Genomic DNA, 15820 nt, shown 5'->3' with positions numbered 1-15820 from the left:
CTGGGTGTAGAGTTCTGCATTTGGAACATTTTTCTTCAAAATCTTGTTTGTTTTCTTCCCTTAGTTCTATAGCTTGCAGTGTTGCTATGAAGAAATCCAAAGTTATTCTGATTCCTGAAATCCTGAGTGTATGTTTATGTGAACCTAATGTTGGTTTTTATTTTTCCTCTCTGGAAGCTTTTAGAATCTTCCCTTTGCTCTGGTACCCTGTAATTTCAATGAAGATGTGTATTGGTGTGAATCTTTTTTCATCTGTTGAACTGGTAATTGATGACTTTTTTTAATGTGGAATGAATTTTGGGGAATTTTCTTTGTTATTTTATCATTAATTTCTTTCCCTCTACTGATCTGCTCTTTCTTTCTGGAACTTCTCTTACTTGAGCCCCGAATTCTGTACTGTCTTACATTTTTCTTTTCTTTTCTTTCCCTGTTTTCTTTTCTCTACACTTTTATTTCACTTTCAAGGTGATTTCCTTAATGTTATCTTTCACCTTTTTTTGTTGTGCTTAACATGTATTTAAATTCAAATGCTCTTAATGTTTTCTAAATGTTCCTCTGGAATTGTAGCCTCATAGTGAGATTTTTTTTTCCCTAGGGAGCATATAAATATTCACTTAAAATTTCTTCTAGATTCTCTTAGTACTTTTCTTTGATATTTAATTCCTAAATCCATTTGGAATTTTTTTTCTTATATAGTAGTGTGTTAGGATTTCTCTTCCCCATTAACTAATCAGTTTTTCTAAAGTCCATTCATGGATTAATCATTATCATCTTTTTTTTTTTTCCTATTGGTTTGCCCTGTTTCTATCATGGATGTCACTGTCAGTGTCTTCTTACTAACGTTCATCTTTCTAGTCTTATATTTTTCCTTGACGCAGAAGATCATCCTGATGCAGGCAGGACAGGAGTTTACTAAATCCGTTTTTTGTCATTCCTTAATGATACCCTGTCTACTCCAAGAAATTGAATGTCTTCTTATTCATTGTTGTAGGACATTTATATCAATCCTTTTTTATGTTTCTGACTTTTTTCATTAATTTTACTTCATCCTGGGTGTGAATTTTTTTTGGTTAATATAGCTTTCTCGTCAGGTCATTTGTTTACCATTATTCATGTAAACCCTTGTTTAATGTTCAGGCTTTCATTTGAGACTGAATTGTAACCTTGTACAATTTATGGTATAAAATATTTACCACTTATTTATACTTCAAAAGTTTTTTGTCATTGAAAAAGGAAAGTGAGGATTTGGAGTCATACTTTATGTTCAGCCTATTTGTATTGTCCATTTAATCTTTTTTTGCTTCAAATGTGCTACGAATTGGCTCACATTTACCATTGTCAGTCTTGCATAGTTTTTATTCCAATAAATTGATCTGACTGTCATAGCTTTGGGATACTTGAACAATTTACTATTTTAATAACTTCAAAAGCATTGACTCTCTCTAGTTTTATTACATAGTTGCTTACCTCGCTGAGCTGTATTTAATTATATCTCATTCTTGGAGGGCGTTCAAACTCCTCCTTTCAGCTCTCCAATGTACGACTCATTGCCAGTGACAGACACAGTAGTAGAAATTGACTGTACTGAATTGAAAGGAAAAATAAACACATTATACTTTACTTAGGGGACATTGGCTTTTAACTTTTGTTCTATCAGTCAGGCTATGAAAGATTTAGATCTTACCATGATAGAAATGTATTAGGGCTTCCCTGATAGCTCAGTTGGTAAAGAATCCGCCTGCACTGCAGGAGACCTGGGTTTGATCCCTGGGCTGGGAAGATCCGCTGGAGAAGGGAAAGGCTACCCACTCAAGTGTCTGGCCTGGAGATTTCCATGGGGTCACAAAGAGTCAGACCAGACTGAGCTACTTTCACTTTCACACTTTCATGATAGGAATGTAAAACAAACTTTTGTTTAGGAAGGAAATTGTATGCTTACAGGAATTTAGTCATTATAGTTGTTATTTACATCAAGTTTTTAAAATATTAGCAATTGAACAAAGTTGCGGTGTTATAGCCACGCTTTCCGGGAAACAGACTCACTCAGAAGGACAATGCAGATAGTGGAGTGCAGTTTATTATGCCGGCGGGCCCAAGGCAGAGTCTCCTCTTAGCCAAGGACCCCGTCCAGCATTTGTGAAAATCTTTTATACCCCATGCGTACGTGCCCAGACCCACCACCTACCCCATGTGTACGTGTCTAAACCCACCACCTACCCCATGTGTACGTGTCTAAACCCACCACCTACCCCATGTGTACGTGTCTAAACCTACCCCATGTGTACGTGTGTTAAACAGTCAATAGTCAATAAGCCCGCAGTTACATTCCAACCAGTTAATAATCGATAAGCCTGTGATTACATCTTGACAGATACGAAAAAAGTTTATGACCTGTCCGGAGACAGATGTGATTATGGTATGCTTCCTCTTAGGCAATGAGTAGCCTGGATGTGATCTTCAAGATTCCTCTGTCTGGAGGGGGTCTTATCCTTCCATTGTCGTCCTCACAGGCACTAGGCAGAGAGTTCAGAGTCCACTGGAGAGGCAGTCGAGCACAGCCAGCATGGACAGGCCTGAGATGGAGTTCAGGCCCTATGAAGTCCTTCTTCAGTGGTTTTACTCCTTTGTCCCACTGGTATTTATATCTAATAGCATGATGATTACTTTCTGTCAACAATTAAGTTTTCCTATACCATTTCTAAATATATAAATTGTCAGACTCTGAGAGAGGAAATTCAGAAGACCAAGGAGACTAACCTAGAAATTAAGTTTAGGTAGAGAAAGATCATGGTTATTTTCTTCCAGGTATTTCAAACTCTTCCAGTGATATGGTACTTGAGTTGATCCATTCTAGTTTTTGGTATTTACTCGTTTATTCTTTACTCGGAGCTCTTATGTTGATGAACTTATTTTTCTATGTACTGGGAAACTCTTAGCTCAGATTCTAAAGATGTTCTGATAATATTGATATCCTGGTAACACTTAACCTAAGAGGTAAATTTTTGTGATTCAGAGTTGTTTGGTCAGAGTGGTAGACTTTTTTTGCAAGTGGTAGGCTTTTAATAATTGTGTGCCAAATAAAATATCTGCAGCACTATTACAAGATCTATCTTGCATATAGAATTTGAGCAGATAAAGAAATTAGGAGTGGTTTTTGCATTCTGAAAGCACTTATGATATGCTTGGACCTGAGATGCAAAGGCAATGAAGATGTCACCCCTATTTTTGGTAAGCCAAACTGGCAAGTACGTGGGCTCTTCACAGTTAAATTGCTTTGCTCTGGTCCTGACTCCAGTATGTACTACTCTGTTATTAATACCTTTGGTAAATTATTTGGCCTTTATGAACTTCAGTTTTATCATTTGAAACATGATAATCATGATTTCTATAAAGTGCTAAGGAGAGCATTTGTAGTCACTGTTCAATAGATGTTAGCTATTACTATCAGAGGAGTCATTATGAATCATATGCTTAAGCTGAATTGGAATAAAGCTGGAGTGAATATCAAACAGAAAGAAGATTGCCTAGTGGAGGCAATCTTTCTTCCCTTGACCTTATTTGACTCTCAAAGGTTAAAGTTCAAGACCCTAAGCCACTTATTTAGTTATAACATTAAGATATAATATGAACCACAGAAGAAAAAAAATTACACTGTTTAGATTTCTTTGATGTTGCTGCATTTCTTCAGATTCTTATAAGAAAAAGAAATGATTGGCTTTTCAGCACGTCCATCAGTGAACTGCTTTCTACTGTATTACTGAAATAATAAGTAATATTGTGAGTAGACATGTCAAATAATTGAGGAAGATGGAATTAACTGATGTTCAAAAACACCTTAGTACATTATGCCCCTTTTTTGTAAAATAAATCACTAAAAAAAGCTCTTTCACTGTTAAAATTATTTAAGAATTCTTTTATGCTTCTGTTTGTATGTACCATCCTAGCATATTCACTCTTTGTTTTATAAAATTTCACATTTTGCCAAATCACTATGCAGTACACTTGAAACTCACACATGTACACTAAATCAAGTGCACATCAATACAAATTTTATTTCATGTTTTCTCTTTTCATTTCTAACACATAATGTTACCACTGTTTTATAAATGGCAAATACCTTTGTATACATAAAATTACTTCCATTTTTTCACAGGACAGTCTTGTGTGAAGATATTTCAGCAATTATCTAAGGGAGTTTATAAAATATGATCTAGGAATTCACTTTATATTTCAGGTCTAGTTTTATAAAACATAAGTCAGAAAAGTTAAAGAAAACCAGATACCACTTTGGATATTTACCTCTTCTATATGATGAACATGCCTTGAATTTTTTTTCCACTGGTATCTTAATTTTTTAATATTTATTTATAACTGTCTCTTATATACTGTTAAAGTATGAGCTCTCTCATATTTTTTTAAAAAGAGGCTAGTTATAGACATTAATTCTATCTCTCATCTGGAAACCAAAATGAATAATAACAAAGCCCTCAATATTTCTCAATTTATAAGTGGATAGCACTCCTCATGATTTTCATTATAGGACTCTGAAAGATTATGCTGCTTTCTGTGTAACTTGTACAGTGTTGCCCATGTGGATATTTTTTGTGGAATCCAGAGTAAAATTTTTCTACTCTGTTCTTTATATGATTGACTCCAGGGAGATGCTGAGTTTTGTCTCTCCTGCTTTTTTCTTGTATGTTTAATCCAATTATAGGAAGAAAACTTAACATGATAACTCTTTATCCTATTATATACAGCCTGGAATCTTCTATTGTTTTCATTTCTCCCAGGATAGAAAGGAGTAAACTGAGATCTGAACTTCCATCCTCGTCCTGTCGCTAACTTTGTAATTCCCTCCATTTCTCACCTCTATCATCTATCTGTAAAATAAAGTTGTTTACCTAAATGAACTCAACAAGACTCTTAAAAAACAATCCCATGGTTCTTTTAAAAATTGTAGTGAAAAGCAGATAACATGAAATATATGTTCTTATCAAAATGAAAGTATACTGTATATAGTTTTTCGTCTTGTAAGGCTATATTTCTGTACCCACTGAGCAAATCCCCATTTCTTCCTTCTCCCAGCTTTTGATAACCACATTCAACTTTCTTTTTCTAAGACTGTCTAGTTTAGATACCTCATACGATAGAACCATGTGATATATGTCCCTGTGACTGGCTTGTTTCACATTGCAGAATGTCCTCAAGATTTATCCATATCCATATTGTAGTATATGACAGGATTTCCTTGTGTATGTATATTCCACATTTTCTTTATTTGTCCATCCATTGATAGTATTTAGGTTATTTCCATCTCTTGGCTATTGTGAGTAACGCTGCAGTGAACATGGGGGTGCTTAATATCTCTCTGAGATCCTGGTTTCAGTTCCTTTGAAATATTTGATTTGAAACATTTTTAATTGCCCATGTGTATTTTATTATAGAAACCAACAGTGCCAGATGAAACAAGTCAAACAATTAAAGTTTCTTGACATTCCATAAAATATTACAGAAAAGTTTGTGTTTCAATCAAAAGACTATTGTTTTAGAATAAGTAGCTAATAGCAACTGAGCAGTTAATTTGTGTGTGTGTGTGTGAATGAATAAATTTTAAAAGAGTCTACTGCCTGTACTGATATTCCCAGAAGTGGGATTGCTGGATCATATGTTAGTTTTTAATTTCTTGAGGAACCTCCATATTGTTTTTCATAGTGACTGCACCATTTTACTTTTTACATCGCCCAAGGGTTGCAGTTTTTCTCCATCCTTGCCAACAGCTGTTATTTTTTTTAGTTTATTGATAATGGCCATTCTAACAGTTGTCAGGTGATATCTCATCATGGTTTTGATGTGCATTTTCTCGATGATTAGTGATATTAAGCATCTTTTCATATGTCTGTGGCCATTTGTATTTCTTCTTTGGAAAATGTCTGTTCAAGTCCTTTGTTCATTTTTAAATTGGGTTATTTGTTTATTTTTTGCTATTGATGTTTAAATAGTTTATCTGTGTTGATTCTGTTTTTATGGCAGAATAATATTCTATCATAGGGGTATACTACATTTTATTTAAAGCTTCATCAGTTGATGAATTGTGTCCACTGTTGGGCTATTGTGAATTATACTGCTGTGAACGTTCACATGTAAGTTTTTGTATGGATATATGTTTTAATTTCTCTTGGGTAAATACCTATGAGTACAGTTACTAAATCATATGGTGATTCTATTTAGCCAATTGGGAAGCTGACAGACTGTTTTCCTAAGGGGCTGCACCATTTAACTTTCCCACTGGCGGTGTATGAAGGTCCTGATTTCTCCACATCCTTGTCAGTATTTGCTATGATCTGTCTTTTCTTTTTTTTTCCATTTATTTTTATTAGTTGGAGGCTAATTACTTTACAATATTTTAGTGGTTTTTGCCATACATTGACATGCATCAGCCATGGATTTACATGTATTCCCCATCCCGATGCCCCCTCCCTATGATCTGTCTTTTCAAGTCATCCTATTTGGTATGAGGTGGCATATTATTTGGTTTTGATTTGCATTTATGTCATGGTTAATGCTGGTTGAGTATTTTTTCCTGTCTTTATTGGTCATTTGTCTGTCTTCTTTGGAGAAATATCTATTCAGATCCATTGCTCTTTTAAAATTGGATTATTTGTCCTTTATTATGGAGGGTTCTTGATATATTTATATTCTGGATATAGAAGTCCCTCATTAGATGTATGATTTGCAGATATTTTCTTCCATTCCATGGGTTCTTTTTATTTTCATTTTCCTTATAGTGTCTTAAAAAAACTTTTTTTTTGTTGGCATATAGTTGCTTTACGATGTTGAGTTCGTTACTGCTATACTACAGAGTGAATCAGCTATATGTATACATACATCCCCTCTTTTTTGGATTTCCTTCCCATTTATGTCACCACAAAGTGCTGAGTGGAATCCCTGTGCTTATACAATAGATTCTCATTAATTATCTATTTTATACATAATAGTGTATATATGTCAATCCCAATCTCTCAATTCATCCCACCTCCTCTCTTCTTGCCCCTCCGTTTCCCCCCATCTCCTCCCCCTCAACTATCCATATGTCCATTCTCTGTGTCTGTATCTCTGTTTCTGCTTTGCAAATAAGTTCACTGTATGATTTTTTAGATTCCACATATAAGTGATATTATGTGATATATGTTTTTCTCTTTCTGACTTACTTTCACTTTGTAAGACAGTCAGTAGGTCCATCTACATGTTTGTGAATTCCACAATTTCATTCCTTTTATAGTGTCTTTTGAAGGACAAATATTTTTAATTTGATGAAATATATTTTATTTTGTTGCTCATGCTTTTGGTGTCATATCTAAGAAGGCTTTGCCTAACTCAAGGTCAGGACGATCTACTCCTATATTTTCATTAAGAGTTTTACAGTTTTTGTTCTTACATTTTAGTCTAAACTCTATTTTGAGTTAATTTTTGCTCAAAAATTATTAATGTGGTATGAGGAAGGGGTCCAAATTAATTCTTTTGTAGGTAGAAATATAGTTTTCAAAATCAGACACCATTTTTCAAAGAGACTCTTCTTTCTTCATCACGTTTTCTTGGTCTGTCTAAAATCAATTAAGATAAATGACAAGTTTTATTTCTAGATACTGAGTTCTATTTCATTGATCTATATTTACATTCTTATTCAAGTACCATAGTATTTTGATTGCTGTAGGACAATTTTGTATTTGAGAAAGCTGAATGTTCAAACTTCATTCCTTTTCAAGATTATTTCGGCTCTTCAGGATCATTTGTTTTCATATGAATTTTAGGATTAATTTCTCAATTTTGGCAAAGAGGCTAGCTGGAATTTTGATAGGGTTTGTATTGAATCTGTGGATGTATTTGGGGAATATTGCCATCTTAGTAATAAAAAGCATCCAATCAAAACATGATTTGCTTTTCTTATTTTATTGTAGTATGCATAGGGATTGAAATATGAACCTGCAAGGAAATTTTTGTTTGTTAATTCCCATAAAGTACAATTGATTTTAATTATTTTGTTTTGGAATAACATCACTGAATATTTCATTATGTTGCTCATTAGAATTGTAAGCTGCTTCTTTTTTTTTTTTTCCAAGAATTTGTAAGCTTCTTTAGGGCAGATCATAACTACTTTTTATTACAGAGAATTAATGTTGTAATTTTAGTACCAAAAACGCTAGAGTATTTAAACGTGTATAAATGGATAGAACAAGAGCTCACAGGTAATTTAAAAATAAATAGGATATTAGTGATGCTGTGAATTTATCATTAACAACAAACGGCTAACTGGCATTTTTTGTCTTTTAATTTGTATATATTCATAGTATTCCTTTGGAGAAAAATGAAATAATGATTGCTTTATAGATTGATTTCTTTTAAAAAGCATAATTTATATGTTCTTTAAAATCATTTTAGGTACCGAATCTGATTCCAGTTTTGATGTTCAAGTTAGGAAGACCACTGGCACCTGTGTTATACAATGATATCTTGTATACCTTACCTACACTTGGTGTTCACAAGGTTTGTATATTGACCAGTTTACTTGGGAGCAGAAAGAAAGTGAGGCCTGAAGAATACATTGAGTTTTGTTTGTTATCATGTGAAATCCTGACCCTTTAATTTTGCTGTGATCACTACTTCCTTTTTTGGGCCAAAAATATTCGTTAAAATATTTAAGAATTAGTTTTTAAAATAATCTTTTCATCATGTTTTCCCACTGGCTATATTGTCTGACATAGGATCTTTATGTGCCCAGAATTGCTAACTAGCTCCTCCCAAAGGTATCTCTGACCTCTGAGAAGATAGGTAATACTGTAGTAAGCTTCCGTTTCAGTCTTTATTTTATAATAAGAGGTTTTAAAGTTTTTTTGTTACCATTGGGATTTTATCCACATTTGCATTTATGAAACCAAAGTTTCTTCAATGTTTTGTAGGTGTGCATAGGACAGATTCTACGAGTAATTCAACTTCTTGGAACCACTCCACAACTAAAAGCTGTCACTTTGCGCTTGTTGACATCTTTGTGGGAAAAACAGGTAGGCTCAGATACACACTTGTGTGGATATTAAGCATGTCCCTTTCACTGAAGAAAATGAATTTTGTCATTATGCATGACAGTGCTTTGATATAGTGATATTAGTGAGTGGCATAAATGATTGCATTGAGAAATTTTAATTTAGTGTTGTACTTTTGATCTATGAAGCTGTCAGTTTTGATTGACTCTCAGAGAGAAACTGAGAATAGAAAATCATCTTGTTTCCTTAATTTTGAAATCTGTTTTTCCATTTTTGCGAAAAAGTAATAGAAATTTAAGTGATTAGAGCCTTTGTAATTAAAGTGAGATTTTGCCACTTTTTTCTAGTTTTATGAAATGAATAGTACATAGATCTGCAAGAAAATCTCTAGCAATCATAACAGCATTCTTCTTTGCTGATTAGAAGAAATACATTCTAATTTGCAATGCAAATGTAAGATTTAGAGGTGAAAATGTTTCATAGAAGGAGATAATGATTATTCAACTCAAGTTGTACAATTACCTTTTTTGTGAAACTGCCTTCTTAGGATCGTGTCTATCCTGAGCTGCAGCGTTTCATGGCCATGTCCGATGTGCCCTCCCTGTCTGTGGGCAAGGAAGTCCAATGGGAGAAACTAATTGCTAAAGCAGCATCGATCAGGGATATATGTAAGCAAAGGTAAGACACGCTTGCCCCTTGGGAATGTATATCATGATACATATTTTTGCATTTATATATATATATGTAAATGCATGATATATTTTTGCATTTATTTTGCATGATATACATATTTGTATTTAATCTTTTTATTGCAAACAAGACACTAGGAAAGATAGGCAGAGGATATTTGAGTAAGAATAAATGAATATTAAGCACAAGTTGTCTGATTGTAAAATTTAGTAACATCAGACAGTGACTTTGAGTAGCAGGCATGTCTTTTCAGGTCTAGTCTTATATCTCGGTTTAGCAGATATTTATATCCTTTTCTGGATAATAATGTAATAAAACATAAGATGTTATGTTTTGTATTTTTCTGTATATCAATTCCTGAAACCTAAGCAGTGGGTTATAGGTCAAATTGTTCTTTCTTATAGTCTCCTTATATGATGTTTGATTTTTTTTGATCTATGAATAATAAATGCTGGAGAGGATATGGAGAAAAGGGAATTCTCTTGCACTATGACTGGATATGTAAATTGACACAGCCACTGTGGAGAACCGTATAGGGATTCCTTAAAAACCTATGCTTGATTTTTATAAGATGTTTTAATAGAGAAGGCCTTATTTGTGACTCATTGAATGGAATTAATTGTTAGGAAATATTACAGGGAAGGAAATGACCTTGAATCCTTGTATATGCTCTGGGGTTTGGAAAGACTTGAAGATATTAGAGAGATGCTGCTGCTCTTCTAGGTTATGGGTTATAGCTAGGCAAGAGTTCCTAAGATTGAAATAACACTAAGCAGAGCTCCACCTCATCAGATTTCTATTTTCTTGAATTAGGTTAAAATCTTTAGCAAGGAAATAGATTTAATACATTTGAAATAGGTTGTAATCGTGCAGTTTCATGTTGGTTGAGCCACTGCACTGTAGAATTCTTAGAGCATCATCCTCACTTTTGTCAACGATGACACTGCAAATGGTACTTCCTGAAGCTTTACAATGAATGAGTTGGCCTGGATGCTGATAATACAGTGATTCCTGTGATAAATCTCAGATCAGACTGTATTTAAGCCTTAGCAGTTTTGCCCCTTTTCTAAGTTCCAACCTTTTGGCAACACAAGAAATCACTTAGTCTAAAAGTTATACACATGTATCCCAAGACCTCAGAGTTTAGATTCTCTTGAGGTATTGGCATGGAAAAAATTAAGAGATGAAAGCTGATGTTTTAATTTTACATATTTAAAGCTGAGGCTCAGGAGAGGTTAAATATCAGATGAGATCAGAGTCTGTCAAAAACTTACTTAGTACACCTGTCAGTTACCACCTCAAGATCCTATCAAAATTTTCCATTTTTGCTAAATGATTTCCATGGGTGGATTTCATAGAATTCAATCAGGCAATTTTTTAATTGATATTTTGTTTAGTAGAAATATATCACTGAGGGGTTACAAGGAATGCAGATCTGAGCATTTCTTTATGAAGTTAAAAGCATTCTGTAGATAGCGCAATATATGTGCAATAGAGGAATGAGAGGAAGAAGAGTCAGTGAGTCTAGCACAGTTCCTGACATGAGATAAGTGCTCAGTCAGTCATAGTTCATATTATTATTATTAACTTTGTCATCATACATTGCCATCATCATGACAGGCATAACCACCTAAGTTTGTAACACTACTGTAATCAGTCATCTTCTGATTTCATAACCCTGGCTTTACTGATGATCTCAATAAGGTAAGTCATTTCTTTCCACTATTACTATAGACTTGAGTTTTGTTGATTCAGACAACAGGGTTTTTTCCTTCACATTCTTCGTTTTTTTTTTTTGGCTCTGCCACGCAGCATGTGGGACACTAGTTCCCCAATCAGGGATCAAACTCATGCCCCTGCAGTGAAAACACAGAATACAGACTATAGGTTTTGTGATTTGGGGAGGATAAAATTTGCTAATAAGTGTCTTCTTTTTTGGGTAATAATATGAAAAATGAGCTTGAAGTTATAGCAGAAATGATGAAGTTGCAAATCTTTGGAAAAAAAGCATATGGTTTTATTTGTTGAGGGTCCATGTTAACAGGCATGAGGGTAAAGAAAAGCATTAATGTTTTTTATTCAGGGAAAAGACCTTGGAGTAGTAATATAGCTCTTTGACTTTAATCTTGTGTCTAAATGTCATTCCTTATAGACCATATCAGCATGGTGCAGATATGTTGGCAGCTATTTCCCAGGTGTTAAATGAGTGCACTAAGCCTGACCAAGCTACTCCAGCAGCCTTGGTGTTACAAGGTCTTCATGCACTCTGCCAAGCTGAGGTAGGCTTTTTTGAATTGTTTTTGAATTGTTTTGTATAATTTGGAAGAAAATAATTTACAAGGCATTGTACTTAAAAGGATATAAGACAAATTTTAGTAACTGAATGTCAGACTGTTTATTTCCAGAGGTCTTTCTTTGTTCAGTAGGTGAAGCAAGATTGTCTACAAATTCTCTGTAAAGGGGAGTCTTGAAACATGTAGATGTTCTCTAGAGGCTAAAGAAAACCATGCTTTAGGTTCTTCTTCATTGTTATTTATTCTTGATAATACCAAAGGAAGAATAATGCTTTTAGAAGAAATCTTGAGTATATTTGCTTCTTGGTTCTGTGATTAGAGAGCTTTAGAAGCAGAGGAGGTGAGGAAATTGATGTGGTATCTCAGTTTTATAGATAGTAAAAACTTTTGTTGGCTTGAAGATTGGCAAAAGATTTTTCCTTTCCTGGTGATCATATTGGGTAGGATGGATTAATGTTAGAACTGAGCCTCTAAATCATCTTCTGAACTTTAGACTGCTTCCAAAAGTATAGCACAGCAAGGGGAATCTTTAATGTTTTGGGGAAATGTAGTAATTACATCAAAGGTCATTCACTGCCCAAACAAAATTTTTTAATATTTTTATGCAGTCTTATAAGTAGCTTTATTATTATTTTTAATGGAAGTTAATTTACAATATATTAGTTTCAGGTGTACAACATAGTAATTCAATACTTGTATAGATTATATTCCCTTTAAGTTATTAAAAAAAATAATGGCTAAATTTCCCTGTGCTATACAATATATTCCTGTTGCTTATTTATTTTGTGTGTAGTATTTTGTATCTCTTAATCCCATCCCTTTACCTTCCCTTATTCCCCCTCCTTCTCCCCACTGAACCACTTATTTGTTCTCTTTATCTGTGAGTCCGTTTCTAATTTGTTGTATACATTTGTTTGTTTTATCTTTTCGCTTCCATGTATTAGCGATAACATAGTGTATTTATTTTTCTGTGTCTGACTTATTTTACTAGGCATAACAGTCTCTAAGTTCATATACGTTGTTGCAGATTACAGAATTTCATTCTCTTTTATGGCTGAGTATAGCCGACTGTGGCTCAGATCATGAACTCCTCATTGCCAAATTCAGACTTAAATTGAAGAAAGTAGGGAAAACCACTAAACCATTCAGTTCAGTTTAGTTCAAACACTCAGTCGTGTCTGACTCTTTGCGACCCCATGAACCGCAACACGCCAGGCCTCCCTGTCCATCACCAACTCCTAGAGCCCACTCAAACCCATGGCCATTGAGTCAGTGATGCCATCCAACCATCTCATCCTGTGTCGTCACCTTTTCCTCCCGCCCTCAATCTTTCCCAGCATCAGGGTCTTTTCAAATGAGTCAGCTCTTCGCATCAGGTGGCCATTCAAGTATGACCTAAATCAAATCCATAACAATTATACAGTGGAAGTGAGAAATATATTTAAGGGACTAGATCTGATAGACAGAGTGCCTGATGAACTATGGATGGAGGTTTGTGACATTGTACAGGAGAGAGGGCGCGAGACCATCCCCAAGAAGAAGAAATGCAAAAGAGCAAAATGGCTGTCTGAGGAGGGCTTACAAATAGCTTTGAAAAGAAGAGAAAGCCAAAAGCAAAGGAGAAAAGGAAAGATATACCCATTTGAAGGCCGAGTTCCAAAGAATAGCGAGGAGAGAGAAGGCCTTCCTCAGCGATCAGTGCAAAGAAATAAGGAAAACAGTAGAATGGGAAAGACTAGAGATCCCATCAAGAAAATCAGAGATACCAAGGGAACATTTCATGCAAAGATGGGCTCAATAAAGGACAGAAATGGTAAGGACCTAACAGAAGATATTAAGAAGAGGTGGCAAAAAAAAAAAAAGAAGAAGAGGTGGCAAGAATACACAGAAGAACTGTACAAAAAAGATCTTCAAACTCAGATAATTACAATGGTGTGATTACTCACCTAGAGCCAGACATCTTGGAATGTGAAGTCAGGTGGGCCTTAGGAAGCATCACTACGAATAAAGTTAGTGGAGGTGATGGAATTCCTGTTGAGCTATTTCAAATCCTACAAGATGATGCTGTGAAAGGGCTGCTCTCGATATGCCAGCAAATTTGGAAAACTCAGCAGTGGCCACAGGACTGGAAAAGGTCAGTTTTCATTCCAATCCCTAAGAAAGGCAACGCCAAAGAATGCTAAAACTACCATGCAATTGCACTCATCTCACATGCTAGTAAAGTAATGCTCAAAATTCTGCAAGCCAGGCTTCAACAGTACATGAACTGGGAACTTCCAGATGTTCAAGCTGGATTTAGATAAGGCAGAGGAACCACAGATCAAATTGCCAACATCCGTTGGATCATCGAAAAAACAAGGGAGTTCCAGAAAAACATCTATTTCTGCTTTATTGACTATGCCAAAGCCTTTGACTGTGTGGATCACAATAAACTGTGGAAAATTCTGAAAGAGATGGGAATACCAGACCAGCTGACCTGCCTCTTGAGAAATCTGTATGCAGGTCAGGAAGCAACAGTTAGAACTGGACATGGAACAACAGACTGGTTCCAAGTAGGAAAAGGAGTACATCAAGGATGTATATTGTCATCCTGTTTATTTAACTTATATGCAGAGTACATCATGAGAAATGCTGGACTGGATGAAGCACAAGCTGGAATCAAGATTCTCGGGAGAAATATCAATAACCTCAGATATGCAGATAACACCACCCTTATGGCAGAAAGTGAAGAACTAAAGAGCCTCTTGATGAAAGTGAAAGAAGTGAATGAAAAAATTGGCTTAAAGCTTAACATTCAGAAAACTAAGATCATGGTATCCGGTCCCATCACTTCATGGGAAGTAGATGGGGAAGCAGTGGAAACAGTGGCTGACTATTTTTCTGGGCTCCAAAATCACTGCAGATGGTGATTGCACCCATGAAATTAAAAGATGCTTGCTCCTTGGAAGGAAAGTTATGCCCTACCTAGACAGCATATTAAAAAGCAGAGACATTACTTTGCCAACAAAGGTCCGTCTAGTCAATGCTATGGTTTTTCCAGTAGTCATGTATGGATGTGACAGTTGGACCATAAAGAAACCTGAGCACCGAAGAATTGATGCTTTTGAACTGTGATAAATGAGAAGACTCTTGAGAGTCCCTTGGACTGCAAGGAGATCCAACCAGTCCTTTCTAAAGGAAATAAGTCCTGAATATTCATTGGAAGGACTGATGTTGAAGCTGAAACTCCAATACGTTGACTACCTGATGCGAAGAGCTGACTCATTTGAAAAGTCCCTGATGCTGGGAAAGATTGAAGGCGGGAGGAGAAGGGGATGACAGAGGATGAGATGGTTGGATGGCATCACCGACTCAACGGACATGGGTTTGGGTGGACTCCGGGAGTTGGTGATGAATAGGGAGGCCTGGCATGCTGCAGTCCCTGGAGTCACAAAGAGTCAGACACAACTGAGCGGCTGAACTGAACTGAATATTCCATTATGTGTATTTGGAATACACACACACACACACCCCCCACACATCTTTTTCCATTCATCTGTTAATTTAGAGGAAAGTCTTTCAGTTTTTCACCATTGCATCATTGAGTGTGATGTAGGTTTATAATAACTGACCTTTATTATGTTATATATTCCTTTTACACCAAGTTTGAGATTTTTCTATCATGAATTGATTTTCTATCATGAGTGGATATTGAATTCTGTGAAGTGCTTTTTCTGCATATATGGAGATGATTGGAGAAGGAAATGGCACCCCACTCCAGTCTTCTTGCTGAGAGAATCCCATGGACAGAAGAGCCTGGTG

The 15820-nt window shown here is 35.3% G+C and overlaps 1 protein-coding gene across 5 annotated transcripts in view; it reads left to right on the top strand.

Annotated features, from left to right (window-relative positions):
- The window catches only part of FOCAD (focadhesin), a 293625-nt gene that overhangs the window by 129519 nt on the left and 148286 nt on the right, over positions 1-15820 (top strand). For all 5 annotated transcript variants that reach the window (XM_043891497.1, XM_043891499.1, XM_043891500.1 and 2 more), the window contains 4 exons: positions 8437-8541; positions 8955-9056; positions 9583-9713; positions 11878-12004. In XM_043891497.1, the coding sequence (XP_043747432.1) occupies positions 8437-8541; positions 8955-9056; positions 9583-9713; positions 11878-12004 (465 nt within the window). The remainder of the gene's footprint in view (positions 1-8436; positions 8542-8954; positions 9057-9582; positions 9714-11877; positions 12005-15820) is intronic.

This window comes from Cervus elaphus, chromosome 29 (assembly GCF_910594005.1).
Source record: "Cervus elaphus chromosome 29, mCerEla1.1, whole genome shotgun sequence".
NCBI lineage: Eukaryota > Metazoa > Chordata > Mammalia > Artiodactyla > Cervidae > Cervus > Cervus elaphus.
Note: the sequence above shows the minus strand (reverse complement) of the source record. Positions and strands in the feature narration are given on the sequence as shown.